At 36.0% G+C, this 20408-nt stretch overlaps 1 protein-coding gene across 35 annotated transcripts in view; it reads left to right on the plus strand.

Moving 5' to 3' along the window:
* Positions 1-20408, plus strand: part of LOC106872761 (uncharacterized) — a 417879-nt gene that overhangs the window by 325622 nt on the left and 71849 nt on the right. For all 35 annotated transcript variants that reach the window (XM_089358676.1, XM_089358664.1, XM_089358645.1 and 32 more), the window contains one exon: positions 15292-15561. In XM_089358676.1, the coding sequence (XP_089214802.1) occupies positions 15393-15561 (169 nt within the window). In that variant the 5' untranslated portion in view covers positions 15292-15392. The remainder of the gene's footprint in view (positions 1-15291; positions 15562-20408) is intronic.

Here is a 20408-nt window from a genome sequence, read left to right on the forward strand (position 1 = left end):
CAACTTTTAATGCCACTACCTACACTGGAAATCTCTATTTCAGCTTATGTAATAATATCTAATATAGTGTGTTTAGTTCATTTAAATCCTCTTCAAACCACTGTAACTTCTCATTAATCAGAGAGTAAAGTAAGATACCATGAAGTAACACGTTTATATCATTGCTGAATGGGGAAAAAAACAAAACAAAAATTGTTCTTTTATAAGCTATATTAGTTAGTCTGTCTCTAATCTTTTAAATCTTTAATCTTTTCAATCACTTCACTTGAGACAAAATACTTTGTGCTATTTGGTTATGGCTCTTTACATATTCAAATCTTGTTGGGGCCAACTTTGCTTGTTAACCATCTAGGGTCAATAGAATATACATCAGTCAATTACCGGTGCCAATCTAATCAATTAATCCTCTCCCCTTCACCTCTACATTATTTCAAGCTCTGTTGGAAACAATTATATTGCATGTTAGTTGGAGAAAGAGATAGTAACAATTGTTTGTGAATCTGAAAGCAGAAGGGAGATAACTTGAAGATATTAAGGTTCAATTTCAAAGAAAACTGTATTCATCATTGAGAGAGAATATGATGGTTGTTAGTAGGTAACATGACAGCTATGGACATAATGCTCTCAAGCATGCTTCAGTGCAATATAAAACTTTTACAAGTCAAGAGACTTACAAAGAATTTTGGTTGCTGTAATTTACATAATTAACGAAATACCTTCATAAGCTCTGTTTCTCCATGTAAAAGTTTCTGTCCACTAATCACACTAAGATTAAGACAACTAGTTTACTGATAAGACCTAATAAGACTGAAGCTTGGACCACTTACCTTGCCTGTTAACAAAAGTTGATTTTCTCTTCAAGCATAAAATTTCAATTTTCTGTGTATTCAATTTTGAATTAATTGAACTTATCTCCCCTTTTTTTGTTAGTTACTGACAACTCCTGCTAAGTTGTTGTTTTCTTTCTCCAACTAAGAGGTAAATTAATTTATAATTTTCTATATTTAGCATTAAATCCTATTTACAGTTTTGTTTTCCTGGTGTTAAGATTACTCAAAGACCTAGACAGAATCATCATCATATAATGTCCATTTTCCATGCTGGCATGGGTTGGATGATGCAACAGGGACCAATAAGTCAGAGGACTGTGCCAAGCTCCCATGTCTGCTTTGACATGGTTTATGACTGGATGCCCTTCCTAGCACTGATAACTTTGAAAAGTGTACTGGGTACTAGCACAAGTGAGGTCACCAAGTAACTCACAGATGAGGTGGGAGTGCTGTATTAAGGGGCATGGCTTTGTACCAGGCTGAGAGATTAAAGTATGGTAGAGAGACAAAAACAGATGGCTTGCTGTAGGGGAGATGCTTGGCTTCCATAGTGGGAAAGAAAGAACAGAAATGTCAAAATATACTTTAGTTATTTACCTACCTTGTATAGAGCATCTGCTTATTACTGTGGGCAGTGGCTGTGTTGCCTTTACTAAAGGCGAGTGTAAAAGGCTATGGATATTCCATTTGGTTTCTTGGCAGCCCTGATACTATTTTACTTTCTCAATGGAATTGCTTTAGTACATTTTGTTATTAATGATTCAAGATAATATTTTGAAACGTTGAAATCTGATATAATTTAAATCTAATGTAAGAAATTAATAGCAAGAAGTTACATTTGTTAGCTCATATCTCATTGTAGTTTGCTGCCTCTGTGAACATAAAAAAATAGTGTCATCATTATTGTTGCTGCTGCCGCCGCTGCCACCGTCACCACCATTATTATTATTATTATTATTGAGTGAGAGAGCAGTGCATGCCATCAAAGTGACACTGAAGTAAAATATATGAAGCCCAGTATACCCATCATGACTACTTGTCTAATAAGGGTACACCCAGCACATGCATCACAACCATATGTGCACAACATAGCGATCTTATATCAAGATAAATAGCACATGGCCTTGCAGGTGGGACCCAGTTAGAATAAAGGTCCCTGAATAAAGGTTGTTTAAGGATGTTGAACAAAACACCCATGTTTCCAAAGGTGAATTATCCAAACCCCAAACAATTCCTCTCAACACATGGCTATGATGCTTCCTACTGCAGAGATGCCCATATCGTCAGCCATTAGGGGACATGCTCAACTGATTACGGTCAAGCAGCTGACAAGCAAATCTGTGGTACTGAGCAGAATATTTGCTGTAGCCCATCTTTTATACCAAGACAAAACAATGTAATTTATTATTATTATTATAAGGCAGTGGGCTGGCAGAATTGTTAGCACACCTGGCAAAATGCTTCGCGGTATTTTACCTGTTGTTCAAATTCTGCCAAGGTCGACTTTACCTTTCATCCTTTAAGGGTTGATAAAATAAGTACTAGATGAACACTGGGGTCGATGTAATCGACTCATCCCCTCCCCCAAAGTTGCTGCCCATGTGACAAAATTTGAAATCATTATTATCATGATCTTCATCATCATCATCATCATTACTATTATTATTGCTGTCATACTGTGAAGTCACTGAAATTTAGTGCTCTGTAAGTTGTAAAAGTGTCTGTCGTTTCCTTGGTCTTCTAAGGCCCTGTCTTTTCATTTCTGTTGTTACTATTACATTTCTGAGATTGTCTGGATTGCACACCCTCCTGTTTTGCAGAGGGTGCACATAAGTAATTTTTGAATTTTAACTGCTTTCGGCAAAAACAAATATGTTGCAATTTTCTGTAAATTTTTAAAGATGACTGATAAAGAAGCCATCATAATGTTCAACAAAGGAATGTGCTTCTTGTCAGGGAAAATTGAGATCAAGGAATGAATTGAGAATATCAGTTTGGAATGGTCTAAACTTAATGACGTCTCAAACCATTGCATCGGATTCAAGTCTCAGCGGGTGGAAAATGCTCCCAAGAGCTAAGTACAAAAATGCCTTGGATGCGTATGGGAACAAAAGACCCACATCACTTGAGGAAAGAAGTTTGGAACTGTTGAGGTGAGATTTGGAATGGAAGAAGAAGCTAGATGTAACCACTTTAAGGAACTACAACATTTTTTTCTTAATATTCAGCTATCATAGCCAACATCTTGCCAAGATTAGGGTGCTGAATGTACCACTAGAAATATCCATTACCTGGTTAGTGGTGGCTGTCTTGGCAGGTTTAGAAGAAGATGAAGTCACAATACTGGAGGTCAAGAAACTACCTAAGCAAAACTGGTTTGGTATAAGTATGGAACTGACCTTGCAATGCAAGCAGGACCATATCAACCATCTGCCCTATCTAATCAATCTCCTGGATGGTACTCACCTCAGTGTTCATGGAGGGTAGAAAGCCAAGATACCACAAATGTGGATCTGTAAAACACTTAATGGTTTCCTGCCCTGAAACAATTGCTGCCAACATTACAAATACCATGAGTGCAAAACCATAAACAAGTGCTCAAGACTCCTGCACCTTCTCCTACACTCACTCCCAAACCAAGACAAAGAAGGAGTCTACCTCTGATTGCCACAGAAAAGCAAGTTTTTTCTGAATACTCTACTTACCAAACCAGCGTCAACTGCAATGACATGGAAAGGGAAGAGCTGAATAATCAATGGATCACAGTGACAAAAGGGGGTAGGTGAAAGAAGAAGAGAGTACAAAGCCCTACTCCAAGAAATCAACAACAACTTATTCTGAAACCACAATTGCAACACAATCCACAACCACTCCCCCCCCCCCCCCAAAAAAAAAAGCAGCAAGAACAAGAACGACTTCAAAAACAACAACCTCATCATCAACAGCATAAAATTAAAGAAACCGAGAAACAACCAATTACAGAACTTCAAAAATATTCATCAGACTGTATATGAACAGTATCCATCAATTTCACTGTTGTGAACAAAGTGTAACAGGGAATTGATGGATTTTGTAAATCAAAATGAAAATAATATAGAAACAGAGGGAAAGGAATTTGAGGATTTCATCCTCAAAACACCCAAGGATAGACTTTTAATTAAAACGTCATCAGACGTTTATAAAATTACGATTGAAAAATTCCCTGGAAGTGTGGGGACTTTAACAAAATCTATTGATAAAAGGCAGTTGGAAGGGCTTTTTAAAAAATTTTCATCAGTAGAGAAGTCTGGAACTTCTGGGCTTCTTGAAAGCCAAGGTGAGCAACCTCCTCATTTTCTTTCTCCAACTAGTATGGCTGTGCTGAAAATGGGGTGTGTGAATGTTTGTGACTTGGGATCAGCTTAGAAACAGGGTCACTTGCTCAATGATCTCAGATCACTTGATTTGGACGTGGTTGCCATTAATGAAACAAGGATCTCCAGAAAACACGGTCTAACATCCATTTTTGAGAACTATGGAGTATTCTCATCTTGTGGTCTATTGGGAGCAAGTGGTGGTGTAGCAGTTCTACTCCAGAAATCTTTAGATCTCCAAGTATGGGCTGTCTTTCTGGACCTGGATGGTAAGGTGGTGGTCCTGGACATGAACAGCAGCAAAGGTGGTGCCTGTAGACTAGTGACAGTTTATGCCCCAACAGGGGCTGGAAGGTCAGATTTCTTCAGGTGTCTAGAAATATTCTTGGGAACGTCTTGCACTTTAGTATTAGTTGGGGGACTGGAATAGTATTTTGGATGCACAGAAGAACTCTGTGGGTTTAGTACATTATAGAAGGGGGTTGTAAAAGCCTCAAACACCAGTTCAGGACTTTCGTGCTTTCTGACAGGTACCAACTGAATTTCCCTGATGTGCCAGTGTGGACATCGAGCAACCACAGCAGGTCATCCAGATCGTATATAGATAGAGTATTTGTTAGGTCAGAGATAGGGATAACATAGCTTGTCCACGATTTAAATTAGTCGGCTACACAAATCACAAATTTGTGATATACTCAGTCAATTTAGATACGACCAGTAGTCAGGTACCAGGTTACTGGAAGTTGAATGTGTCCTTATCAGCTTACAAAGACTACAGGGACAGGATTAGTGAACTAGTTAAGTGGCAGTTGACAGCAGCTATCATAAACAAGTAAACAGCTGGTGCTGAATTGCCCTGAAGAGAGTGATTAGAGTAGAATCGATAGCATTTAACAAAGATTTAGCAATGGAAAGAAATAGATTAGAGGGAGAACTAGTTAGTAAACTAGAAGAGGCTATTAGTAAAAGTATTGCGACTGATCTGTTAGCATTGAGAATGACCCTTGATCATTTCTTTGAGGTGAAACATGAAGGGTGCATTGTCAGAGCTAAGGCTCATGCACTAGAACACAAAGGAACTAAAGCCATCTGATGGGCCTGAACGATAGAGATGTGACATGGAAACCAAACCACGGTCAAGTCTTTGACAGACCAGGACGGACATGTGTACTTGGTTCTGAGTAGATGTGTGCGCTTTCCAGCAGCAGTTTGAGGAGAGGGATAAGTTGATGATGATAGTGAACTTTACTTCACACCTAGATGGCCTACCACAGCTCTTGGTGATGGACACGAGATTCTACGAAAAGCTGATTACAACCTCTGAAATACAGAAGGCAATGAGCGATTGCACAAGTTGCAAATTGCCCAGTTTGGATGATCTGCCCAACCAATTATATGTTTTCATGCCAGATTTGTTTGGCAGCCTCTTGGCAGATGTCTACAGTAACTGGCAGCAGAATGGGAGAATTCCTAAAGCCATTAGCTGGGGTGTAGTAACACTGCTGAGAAAGGACACTGACAATGGGGATGTGCTAGGGAAGTTTCAGCCCATAACTCTACTAAACATAGAGTTTAAGATTTTGGTCAAGGTATTAGTGAAAAGGTTGGTGCTTGTTGTTGGTAGTCTGGTTGGAGAGGCACAGATGTGCACAATCCTGAGCAGGTCTATCCTTGACAACCTCCGCTTTATGTGATACATTGTAGAGAGGACTGGGACTAAAGCTGGCTTTGGTGGGGCCTTGATAAATTTAGATCAGTCGAAAGCTTTTGATTGGGTAGACCATTGCTACTTGGAAGCCATCCTTTAAGTGGTCGGTTTCAGACCCATATTTAGAGGCTGGATTGCTGCAATGCACAGAGGCACCTGCTCAGTAGTCAAAGTAAATGACCACCCATCAGAACTGTTTAGTATCGCATGTTCAATCCATCAGGGCTGCCTGCTGTCACCTCTTGAGCCATTAATGCAGAAGTTGGAACAGTTAAGAGGCCTCCCTTTCAAAATTGGACTGGGGAGGGCAGTGTCTGCATACGTGGACGACATCACTGTCATGGTGTCAGACACCTCTGAAGTGGAGACGGTCAGCTCCATTGTAAAGGAATATGAGTTGGTTGCAGGGGCTAAAATCAATGCCGACAAGTTGGTGGGATTGTGACTGGGCACCTGGAGAGGCAGATCGATGCTGTCAGACACTGGACTGACGAACCAGTTAAACTGCTCGGGGTCTGGTTTGGTCCTGACCTCCAGGTGGATAAGAATTGGGGAGAGGTGACGAACAGGGTGACCCCTCTTACTCAGAATAGGCTGAGAGGAAGTTGTCCCTGAAAAGTTGGGCAGAGGTGGCGAATGCCTACATCACCTCTGTCATTATTTATCATCTGACTGTTGTGCCTTGCCCCAGTTACTGATTGATTAGATTGGAGCATATCTAGTTTATTTTCTTGTGGAAGAGTTGCGTTCTAATGATCAGATGGTCGGTCTGCGGCCAACTTCCTTTGTGTGGCAGCTTAGGCATGCCATGGATTTTAATTCACAGGCACACACTGAGGCTGCACCACCTGCAACGATTTCTAGAAGGTGAATGTGTGGTGGCTCTATCTGTGAGACAAATCTTTCTGCAACTTGTCTCCTTGATAAAGCTGCAGTCCTGGGTAAAGGATAGGCTGAGACTGGGTGCTTGGCACTTAGAATGTCATTAGGCGCTCACTGTCCTCTACAAGTCGGGCAATAGGATCGGTGGATGTTCCACTTTAAAGATCTACAGAGGATTAGTAGTGGGGAAGTGCAATGACATCCTCAGGGTGACCCTAGGCATTGATGAAGACAAACTGGCAAGTCAATTCTGGATGACCTTCCAGTTGGGGACTGTTATGGATAATTTCCAGATGTCTTTGGTGTGGCAGTGCTACCAGTTTGAGATAAACTCTACAGGCACAGATGTGCTCAGATGGGCTTGTCTGAGGTGCTCACTGATTGACGAAATCATTCTGCATGCACTCGTTCAGTGTCCGGGTTTTGCTGACTTGTGGAGTTATGTCAAACAGTTGCTGTTGCCTGTAGGACAGATCCGTCTGTTGTCCAAGTCCATAATGATGATTGCCTGCCGTCCTCCTTTAATTGGGCTGGCGAGGCAGTTTTCCTTTGTTTTGTGGCTGTGGCGAAAGAGGTTATCAGGTGGATGAGGCTGAAAGGAATGAGAACAGAAACTTTCTTCTTTAGTAAAGTCCTCATTGACTTTTTGAATTTTCACTTGAAAAGGAAAGTGAGGGTGGAGAGGGAGGTGCTGTCCTTGAGTGAATTTATGAAAAGGTGGGTGAAAGCTGCGAAAATGATGAGTGGGTAGTACCACTCTCGGTGTAGACCTGTGAGTTGGAAGAAAGAAGTTGGAGTGGGCTCTCGTCCTTGGTACTCAGGATAATCTTGAATGGTGGGGTTCATCGATTATCCCTAGGAATCCTCCTGAATTGGGGATCCCATCACGATAACGTTTTTAAAAATTTTTCTAGTGTCATATAGTATGTATACTTCGCTTCTTGTAATGTATACTGTGTATACTTTTTATTTTATCATTACATTATATGTAAACCCCACACTTTATGTCTGTCTTTGGATTGTCCCTCTCATGCTTCACCCTGGTGGCAGATAAAAGAAATCATCATCATCATCATTATTATTATTATTATTATTATTATTATTATTATTATTATTATTATTATTATTATTATTATTATTATGATTATTATTATTATTTTAACATTTTACCTTTCTATTCCATATTTGCATAAGGTTACACTGATTATCTTGGTGCAGATCAATTCTTAATTGGAGTTTCTACCCTCCTGAATAGATTGTGAGGAAATGAGTACTTGTAATATATTATTTTCTAATCTATCATTTATTTATTATCTAGCTCTGGCTCACCAATTCATTATTTTCTTCACTTTGTTGTATTTACAAGGTGCAATCTACTTTAGTGAAAGTATGTGACCTAGTGGTTAGGGTGTTTCACTTGCCACCACAAGATCATGGTTTCAATTCCCAAACAACACAATGAATTGTGTTCTTGAGCAAAACACTCCATTTCATGTTGCTCCAGTTCATCCAGCTGTAAACGAGTAACTCTGGGATGGACTATATCCTGTTCAAGAGGAATTTCTCAGGGATTTCGTTTGCTTATGTGCCATGGAAACCAGGTAATCAGCTCTTTCAGTCCTGGGACCCAAAACAAAAATGTCCAGTAGTTCATGATGATGAATCTGTTGTACCTGTTTCTTACTTTTTGCACTGTTGAGTTGTTCAGCTGAGTTCTGAGTGAAACTTTTTACTCAGTTATTCATTCTAACAACCCCTCATCATGGAACCATAAGTTGATATCATTGATCCCAGTGCTTGATTGGTACTTATTTCATCAATCCTGAAAAGATGAAAGGCAAGGCTGACCCTGGCAGCATACGGTCTCAGAATGTAAAGCCAGAAGAAATGCTGCTAAGCATTTTGTCTGGCACAGTAATGATTCTGTCAGCTTGCCGCCTGAATAATAATAGCAACAACAACAACAACAACGATGATGATGATGACGACGACAACAATCCTTTCTATTATAAGCACAAAGCCTGAACTTTTGTGGGACGGGGCTAGTTGATTACATCAACTCCATTATTCAACTGTTACTTATTCCAGTGACCCTGAAAGGATGAAAGACAATGTTGACCTCTGCAGAATTTGGGCTCTGAATGTAAAATTGGAAGAAATGCTGCTCAGAATTTTGTCTGGCACAGTAATGATTCTACCAGCTTGCCACCTTAATGATGATGATGATGATAATAATAATAAAAGAATTGTTATTAAATATTTGAGCCATAAACAACTTATATTACTTTGCATCTGTTTAATCTCCAATATACAGGAGGAATGTTTCATACACACATGCGTGTGCACACATACACACACACACACACTATGTGTGTAAATGAACGTATACTTATCTTATAGAATGTTTCTTTAATTTTTTTACACTTCAGAAGCAAACACTAACTTTTAAGAAAATGTTTATCTTTAGTAATTTAGTTTGCAGTATTTCATTTAAAATTTAGTATTTTTTGCTTTTTACACAAAATTAGTTAAAAGAGGGAACAAGTTTCTGTAGCATAAGCCCTTTCTATAGTAAGAAATGTCAGTATATTACTGGTACCATACACACACACACACCTTTTAAAACAAGTTCTAGAGAGGAAGACAGCTTGTTTGCCTCTGACCCTTTGCAATGGGTCAAACTCCTTAAAGGAATTTCTGTTTACAGACACTTAACAGCTCCAAACACTTCCTGAAAACATAATTCAAAAATTTTTTTTCTATCTTTTTGTACATACATATATAAATGTATGTGTGTGTAGTTTTGATAAAATAAACAAACAAAGGCTGTTTAAAAATAGAGAAAAATTCCAACTTTTTCAACAATAGAATCAACTTATAAACTTGTTGGATGTTTCAAATATGGCCATTCTGAAAATAATTACACTGCTGCTATTATTCTTTTATTGGTTGGACTGACTATCGATAATCTCTCTGTCCTATTCCCAAAATATAAATATCAACCACCTTTTTTAATCTAGTTGATGATGAGAGAAAGAGATAGGTGGTGGTAGTGAGATGATACTTATGATTCAGAATAGACATTATTATTAACAGTGTTTTTATGTAATTTTTATTTTAATGCATCAGTGGAAGAGGTTTCCTTCTTTTCCACAATCCATCATCATTCACATAAGAACTGATAACTATGTGGCACAAATACGTGACATCCATTTTCCTCCTATGGCACACAAGCATTCTGCTTACAGATATTAGGAAACACTTGTTAGTGGCTGTATCCACTCGACTATTACACAACAAAATAAAACCGTGTGTGTGGTCATTATTGTTGCACCTGCCTTTTCTATTTACACAGGTTGGATAGGTGTTCTTCAGTACAGTATCTTACCCTTTGTTACAGTCCTTTGTCAGTTCGTTTATATGGTCCTTGAGATCAATTTTCACCATTTCTTTCTATCTCTTCAGTCTATAGTCTCATTCCACTGGCCTCGTCTTTACCAAACTCTAACCTCCATATCTGTCACATATCTGTTCTACTACTGTCTTTTCTCTCATACACTACATCAGTTTTACTTTTTTATCTTTCTCTCAGCTCATTTATGCTGTATCATACACACATGCCAACATTACACATCCAGTGGAGATGCATGCTTGCCTCATTTCCAACTTTCCCACTTCATCCACATTTAATACCTGTATTTCACAATCATGTGACATCACACTTCATACATTAACACCAAATACAATTTGACCATCAATTGGAGACAGATACCTCTTAATTAACAGTGAAGGTAAAAGTTTCCTAAAATGTTACTGCCATTAATATTACTAAACTATTACTATTAATTAGCCTGTCCACTCCCCACATTATGTTCGTACTGTTTATATTGGCTACATTGGATGAAATTCTTACTTACTCATCTACATATCGAACATGATTGTTCCCTGTGGCAGTATTTTCCTCCATGGGCCTGTTTCCTCATTAAGTTGTCACAGTTGAAATCATTGTTTTCTTTGATCACTGATAGACAAATACAACATGCGTATGATTATGTGATCATGTATATGAATGTATGTATGTGTTTGCAGTTGCATGTATATATATGTATGTATATGGTGAAGCACTGGCAGAATTGTTAGCCAATCTGGTGAAATGCAGTGCAATAGTTATCCCAACTGTTCTTAAAGTATACTTGGGGTGCATCATATGGAATCCCTACCTACTCTTTTTCTACATATCAAACATGGTTTCTTCCAGATCTTTGAGGTTTCTCAGTATCTGGTGTCTCTGTTTGGAGTTTCTTCTTTAAAGTCTTCCATAGATTCCTGTGACAGCTAATGTCATTGATATAGAAATGAACTCCATCCCACACACAGCCAATTTTTAAACCTCTGTTATGGCTTGAGGAACTATAATAGATAACGTGTGTGGACAAAATGCCTCTGGTATTTGTTCCAGGTCCTCACATTTTAAGTTCAAATCCAGCTGAAGTTGATTGTATCAATCCCTTCTACATATTTGATACTATATTTTAACAACCCTCTTGGAATGAAAGTCTAAATACACCTTGGTGCGATTTGAACTCTGAATGTAAAGAGTTGGAAAAAATAAATGTTAATGATTCTGTCAATCCACCAAAATATGGAATAAAAATAAAAAACCTATTTTTCTTATTCTTTTAAACTCATGCCTGCGCACGCACACACACACACACACACACACACGCACACACACACACACACACACACACACACACACACACACACACACACACACACACACACACACACACACACAGTTTTTATGTTACATGAGATTTCAAATCCATATTGAAATCTTCATACTGATCTTTTCAGTCTAAGTTGATTGTAACAGGCCACATCCTCTGATATTTTTTACTGTCTCCACAATTTAGGGTTGTATGTGTGTGTGTGTGTGTGTGTGTGTGTGGGTGTACCTTTATTTCCCCCTGACAGTATTTTCTCTTTCATATTTTCTTATTCTTTTTACTCCTATTCTCTCCTTGATTAAAGAGTGGAACCACAAAAATTAACTTTTAACTGCCTCATCTTATTCCACTTTCTTTGTCTTTTCTTCTGTTTTTTTTTATTATTATTAATATTATTATTATTATTATTATTATTATTATTATTAGTAGTAGTAGTAGTAGTAGTAGTAGTAGTAGTAATAATTTGTGTGTATATTTGATTTATTGTTCCCAGGTTTTGGTTTCTCAGCTTGATGCTGAAATGGTGCTAATGACCCATTTCTTTATCATTATTCTCTCTCTCTCTATTGCCTCATATATTTCTACTTCATGTAGGAAGCAATGTTTCTTATTTTGTTAGATTAATTAGAACCTTCAATAAGTTTCGTGGTTAATTAGAATTAAACGAGGTGTCGGTGAGAGTGGTAGAGGTGATGATTGTTTATATAGGAGCATGTATATGTAAATTGTTTGGCCTTCAATTTTAGTTGGAATTTATGTAATTTGAAATGTAATTAATGTCCTTGTCATAAAGACTAATATTCCATAAGGTAATATATGGTGGGGAGGAGGGCAGGAAGCCAGCAGAATTGTTAGCTCATTGGGCGAAATACCTAGTGGTATTTCGTCTGTCGTTATGTTCTGAGATCAAATTCTGTTCTGGTCGACTTTGCCTTTCATCTTTTGGGTCAATTAAATAAGTACCAGTGATGCACTGGGGTTGATGTAATCGACTTAATCCCTTTGTCTGTCCTTGTTTGTCCCCTCTATGTTTAGCCCCCTGTGGGCAATAAAGAAATAAATATATGATGGGGGAATGCTCACAAGTAAAACAGTAATGAAGCCCATGCAGAGCTGGTAATTGTCCCATAACCCCAGGTTAACAGTAAAATGTAAGCCCCTTTTCAAACTATTCATTACTTATTTTAGTAATAAGTGTTAAATATGTATGATTTATATTAGGATTATGGGTTTGTACTTGTACTTGATGCACCACACTTACACTAAAAAAGTGAGAGTGAGTTAGAAAGAAAAGTAATTCATTTTTAAAGTGCTCTTCCTTTGCTTGCAAAAAGTAGAGTGGCCTCTTTAAAATTGTAGTCTCATACCAACTGCCCCTGCCCCCAACTTGCTTGTCATTTTCTTCTTGTCTGAGGGCATATATATCTGTCTATATAAAAATAATTAAATTTGTCTCTATGTTTTGCAATGGAAGTGACACAATTTGTAAATTTACAATCACATCATAACTGGATTTGATGTTCCTTCCTGCACTGCAGTGAAACTTTTTTTTACTCCTTGCACATACACACATTCAATTATTTCATCATTTTCAATATTTTGTTTCAGCATTTTGTGCGTGCATGTTATTTCAAAAATGTTTGACCTCATTTCCTATTGTCTGAAGTAGAATGTTGACTAGCAACATTATGAAATCTTTGGTTCTCATTACTCAGTTAATTTGCTTACTTAGGTAGTCTAGTGTCTAAGTCTAGAGATTGTTTTCATACACAAAAACTTCTAATCTAATGGTAGATTAAAAAGATTTTAAAGACAACCTTTTTAGAATGTGTGTGTTCTGTCTTGAACCTTAGGACTCACCAGGCCTATTACCTGGTGTCCAGAGCATGATTAACTGAATGCACAATTTTCCCCTTGAAGAGAATGCTGGTCCGTTGCAGGGTTACTCCTTTACTGCTGAGTGGACTTGAGCAATATGAAATGAAGTGCTTTGTTCAAGAACTCAATGCCATGTGTGGCCCAGGAATTGAAACCACGATATTGTGATCATGAGTACAGCACTCTAATATCTCCATCCTTTCAGAATATCTATTTTTATTTTATTACTTTACAAAGTTGTTTTTAAATTAAAATAATCTATTGTTTCTCATCTGTACCTACTAAGACTTTTCTAGAAACTTTTAAAATAACATCAGTATTATACGTGTGTGTGTGTGTGTGTGTTAGTGTGTGTGTGTGTGTGTGTGTGTGTGTGTGTGTGTGTGTGTGTGTGTGTGTGTGTGTGACAGGTTTCCATATAAATTTCATTTACCTGTTTTACTCAGAAAGTATTGGTTGACCCAAACCATCATAGAAGATATTTGCCCAAGGTGCCAAACAATGGATAGAACCCAAATGTACTTCTTGATCATTGACAGTTTTCTCCAGTTAAAAACTTGGATATCAACGAACAGGTTGTCTATATAGGATGGAATATTCTCATAATTAATGGCACAAAATAATAGCAAAATAATTGTGTGTGTGTGTGTGAATATGGTACATTTCAGGTGAGTGGACATCACTGCACAGAGTGAGAGAGAGAGATTTAGTGGTGTCACACTGATGGGAAATAATAGTAGTGAGTCACTCAAATTTAACATTGAATATTCGATATCTGGGAAGGAGATTATTATAATTTTGTTAAAGACAGCATTTGGTGGAAGAAGACAGTGTTTGTAGATGTTAGGGATTAAAATAAAATGATCAGTTACTTATTTAGTGTTTAGAATTAAGTCCATATGTAATATAAATCATGGTAATTAATTTTATGGAAGAAATTAGCAGTGATATAACGATGTTTGTTCCTGGTAGATTTGTCAAAATAGACAAGGTTATTGTTGCTGTTGCTGCTGTCATTGTTTACAATTAAAATGCTCTTTTGGAATCCTTGCCTAACACTTTAGCATTTAAACCAGCCTTATTCGGCCCAAAGATTCTTCCTGTTTTATGTTCAAACTGACTAGATCTGGCTTCTCATATTTACCCTTCAATGTCATTCTAAAAATAAGCAATTACATCATCAAAATCTCATAGCTATGAGACAATCTATGATTAATACAAAACAAAGTGTACAAATAAGCATTACATGAGTAATCTGAATGCTAAAGGGTGAAATATACAGTTGAAGGCAGTTTCTAAGTTACTTGTGGTACTGAACTCCATTAAAAATAATTATTAACATACCTTGAAAATGAAATGCACATATTCTAATGTCAACACACATGTACACTGGTACATTCATAATGACACGCATACTTTGAGATAAATGTAACCATATGTGCATAATATTTTTACCATTCCAGAAAGCTGTCCCTATAACATCCAAAACCATTGTTTTGAAGTATTGATTTCTTCAATTTTTTAAAACTTATTTAATGGAAATTATCATTAGTTTCATTAACTTAGAATATTGTTTACACTTTTCGTTTTAATTAACCTGAGGAGTAGGGAGGGGCAGTGGTCATAACTTTTACCTGCTCCCTTCAAAGCTGAATTTTTTGTAAGAATATAACACTCATTCTACAAATGATGCACTAGCATGGCCACAACTATTGTATGAAACAGGTGAAGATTAAACCTTAAGAAGATATAAAATGTTTGGCTTAATTTTAGATGACTTTTGAAAAACAAAAATGCTTTTTGATGATATTTTGGCTTTCATTTAAAAATTATGATTTTTGTACTTTTACAAGTACTTTCATTTTGATGGTTTTTACTTATGTTTTTCTCTTGTTTTTGTGTATTTGCAGAATCTAGCAGCTCGTCAAACTGGACCCCCCTCTATGGGGGAGCACGGTTAGACCAGGATACCATCCAGTACTTCCATAAATTCTACTGTAAAGATTGCCGTATGGAGAAACAAGCTGCTGAGCGTGCCAAAGCATCGTCAGTAGTGGGGGGAGAGAATGCACTTGGTGGGACATCACCAACAGCAGGATACACCAGTCAACAACCATCAAGTCCACAAAATTCTCTGGACGAACTCTCACTACAACAAGCCATGGATAAAAATAAAGAATGTAAGTAATGCCGGAGTAAAAATGGTTTTATTTGAATGTGGAGAGTAAATGTTTATTGTTGTTTCCTTTTTAACTCTTTCAATTCCATAGCCTCTTCTGTTACAGGTACTGAAAGAAAGGGATTTATCTTCATCCATTAACATTGTCATTCAGTGGATGAGAGATAATCTCTCATCCACTGAACTCAAATTGATTTCTGCTGTCTTACATGAAATATATGTCGCCTTTGTTTAATGAAAATTAACCATTTCAAGGGTATATTTATATATAGCCATAGAAATATTGCAAAAAGTTAGAGCAGCCCTTGAGAGTGCTCAAATAGCTTGTCTATATATATATATATTGTTGTACTTGGGGATGGTCATATTGCCAGTTTAGCCAATAAAAACACACGCACTGTATATTTGGTGTTAATTTGCTTCAGCTTTATATTATCTTAATCTTATTTCGGCCAGAGTTCTTTCGTCACACTTCTGTGACCTCATCAGTGGTCCTTTGTTTCCTTCTTTCTTATGTGTGTCTCACCTTGCTAACTATCAGCCATTTTGTATTTTGTATTCCTATTGTATGTGTCTACGCATGCGTGTCCTTCAATGTTTCTGTGTCTTTTGTAAGTGCATGTGTGTATGGGGAGTGTCTGTATCACCTATATTCTCTGTTAATACGTGTTCGTTTGTATTTGTTTTTATTTATTTATTTGTTCATGGCTAAACTGGCAATATGACCATCCCCAAGTACAACAACATGTTTCAACACACGATTTCACATCAAAAATCTTGCAAAACAAATATATATATATATATATATATATATATATATATATATATATATAATATATATATATATATATATATATATAGATATATAGATATATATATATATAGATATGCAGGGCAGGGAATCGTCAATTAGTAATAAAATTAATAATCAACAATTTTGCCGGGTAGCTCAGTATGAAAAAACCTTCTTCGGTAAAAAATTTATAATCCCTATATATTTATGATTATATATATATATATATATATATATATACTGTACAATAACTGTATATAATATATATCATAATGATATTTATTCGCCGATTTTGAAGCGACAATATTATTTATGTAGTATTAAGACAGTTTAAATATATATTAACTAAATTTGACTGAAATTGATGAGTGAGCATTTGACCACTCATATTCGCAAGGAGCCATGAAAGCATCGGTTTGTGGGTTCATTTCAGCCTGAGGTTAGCTCATCATTTTTTGGTCATTTGTTTATATTTAAAAATTGTTGCTTCAAAATCAGAGAATAAATATCATAATGATATGTATTATATACTGTTATTGTACAGTTATTATATTATGAGCCTTCCATAGTAGCTTTCTCTCCATAACTCACAAAGCTTTTTGGGTTTGTTTATAAAAATATTAGTTATGTATATATATATATATATATCATCATCATCATCGTTTAACGTCCGCTTTCCATGCTAGCATGGGTTGGACGATTTGACTGAGGACTGGTGAAACCAGATGGCAACACCAGGCTCCAATCTAATTTGGCAGAGTTTCTACAGCTGGATGCCCTTCCTAACGCCAACCACTCAGAGAGTGTAGTGGGTGCTTTTACGTGTCACCCGCACGAAGGCCAGTCAGGCGGTACTGGCAACGGCCATGCTCAAAATGGTGTATTTTATGTGCCACCCGCACAAGAGCCAGTCCAGGGGCACTATATATATATATATATATATATATATATATATATATATATATATATATATATATATATATATATATATATATATATATATACATACAAACACACATACAGTTGACATGTGAAAATGACGAGTTTCCATTGAAGGAAAATATAGGGTCCAGTTAAACAAAATAATGGATCACGTACAAAACAATAAAAAATTAAGTCCCTCTTCTCTGTCAATAAAGAAAAAGGCAGTGACTTTTAAGTTAGGCTACATAAGTTGCTTTGAGTCTCAGATGTCTACAGCCTCAGCTCTACACGTTTATCCTGCCCCCGACACATCATTTTCATTGAGCCAGATACTTAGATCTGTTTTTTGAACTTTATTTAATCCTTCTTTTAAAGGTTCCTTATTATATATAGATTAGCAAAGACATCTCTAAGTACAATTTCATAAATTGCATTAATTTATAGAGAAAAGGAAATGAGATTGAATCATGTCTATATTTCTGTCTCAGTGATATTACTGAATCAGTGAGTTAGTTGTAGCTGGGCATCAAGTTTGCCTTGTTATTTTGGTTTGCCAGGAACTAATGGTAGTAGCAGCAGCAGTAGTAATTTGTTATGTAAGCTCAGTTCACATTTTTAGGTGAGAGAAAGAAAGGATTATTGGAGCAGATGTAATAGTTTTACTGTTTCTAAGTGAAATGGTTTTAATTAGGAGGGGAAGTCAGGTGAGAGTTATTGTAAAGTTAGGATCACCATTAAAATAATAATGTTCAACTCTAGTAGCAATATAAGGAATAGAAATATTGCTGCATTACTGAAGATAGTTTAAAGTGTGTAGTGGGAAGAAATAAACTTCCAAAGTAAGTATAATTTTTCTCTATATTTTCTATTAAATTTCACTGATTCCTATAAATTTGTACAATTTATTTTCTGCTTTTTTAATTTTAATATTGACTCACAAAGGTAGATTTATATTAATACAGATATATTAATAAAGCAATCACTTGATATGTTTCATTGCTTATACTCTAACCTACAAGTATTTAAAAGTTAGGAAGGAAGGGGGATGGTCTTTTGGCATCATGCAACATTTTTTTAAAGTATTCTTTCAATAGTTTTTTTCTTTCTTTTTTGTTTTGTTATTTATAATTCAGTTCTCAGTTACCATTTTTAGTTTCTGCTAGAAATCTTACTCACTCTCTTCTGTCTTGTGGATAGGGCTTGCATCATGAAATATGGCATTGTCAGAATTTAGTTGTTGCATGTTTGCAGTTTGGTTTAAAATAAAATTATAAAGGACTAGAATAACTAGTTAGTATTTTTGACTGCTGTAGTCTGGCTGTGGTAAATTTTGTTATATCTCTCTATTAATGGCTCACTTCTCTTCCATCCATCCTCTCTCTTGAAATATTCTTTGGCAGGTTATGAACAAACAACTGAATTCCTCGTTATCCCTAACTTGTCTTACTGCATTAGCATTTCACATTGCATATATTTTGCATCTAACAATTTGGCTGGCTATGCTTACTGCTCCCACCCCACCCTCTCCCTGTAGACCAGAAATAGCAACAAATATGAACATTTGGAAATATTCTCTTATTTTTCTTTTTTCTCCTTTCAAGTATTATTATTATTATTATTATTATTATTATTATTATTGCTATTTATAGCATTAGGGGAGTGGAGATGATGTAGATAGATTAAAGCTGGACTAAAAACATTTTGGTTAACAAGTCTGGTGCCTCATCTTTCTGCATCACCCCTTCAGTGTCAAAAATTTTTTATTTAGAATCACTTTAATCAGCAAATGCCTTGTGTGTATGTGTGTGTGTGTAGTGTATGTGTGTGTGTGTGTAGTGGATGTTTTGTGTGTATTTGTATACATATGTGTATTTGTATATATGTATATGCATATCTATCTATATAATGTGATAGAATATTCAACCAAAGAAGTACTCCATCTGATGAGAAATAAATATTATATATATACATGGTTGTGTGTGTCTGTCTGGTTGATTTTTCTTTTTTCTGCAAGCTTCAGTTTTTCCAGATTTTCTTTTAGACAATTTACTCACAAAATCAAATGCACCATTTACTGTAGGTATGAATGTAAATTTACAATCTGGATATAAAAGTTGAGGGTTTTGAAGCAGTTGCCTATAGTTATTGTCTTTCAGTAATTGTGTGCATGCATGTCTATGCACACATATGTGTGCACACACACACATTTAATAGAGAGAATGAGTACTGAACATTGCATTCTCTCTCTGTGACTTTACAATGCTACCATTGGTTTAACGTAATACATTGCAATTAGCAACTGTTTCACCTAAAAATGTTTGTAATTCATCTCCACTTTGGATAAAGCTATGAAGCCTTATCCAAAATGGAAATGAATTACCTACATTTTTATGGAATAAATAAATAAATATATAAATTGTGTATGTATTTAAATAGATATATATATATATATATTGTATTTAAAGAAAATATGTACTTTTGCTGTATTTTGTCTACTTGATAGCTAAATGTTTATATTCCCAAATCTTAAATGTTAATATAGTATATGATAGATAAATCTAGTGGAAAATCTTAATCATTATCACCTTTGTTAATGCTTTTTCTAACAGACACAAAGTTTCTTGCCCTTTCACCTCTTGTTTTGGCTTTATGTATTTAATAGAGACATCTGTGTGGGTTAGTAGAAATGATGTAGATCATGGAATATCAGAGTGTTTAAAGACAATTATCTTGGTTCCATGTTCAAATCACACATTGCTTGAAGTAACCTCTCTCTGATCTCTCAGCCTGCTAAAAATAACAGTAAAATCACGTTTGAATCAACACTTACTGTCTTAAATGGACATATTGGCTTATGTAGTCCAAACTACACTGTCTAGAAAAAAAAAAGGAAAAGACAGAATAGTCACAGCTGGAATAATCTTAAGTTTGCTTAATCAGCCAACTTGGAGGCTAAATAACAACTTCATCTCTCATTCATCTGGAGTCAATATAAAGAGCGATTCAATTGATTGTATCTATCATTCTCAAAAATTGGCCATGTATCTAGTTAATAGATTTCATTAATTATATTTACCATCTTTTTTTTTCAAGGAATTAGGAGTAAAGTTAAATTCTACCATTTATCATTC

Source organism: Octopus bimaculoides, chromosome 10 (assembly GCF_046866305.1).
Source record: "Octopus bimaculoides isolate indiv1 chromosome 10, ASM4686630v1, whole genome shotgun sequence".
Taxonomy (NCBI): Eukaryota; Metazoa; Mollusca; class Cephalopoda; order Octopoda; family Octopodidae; genus Octopus; species Octopus bimaculoides.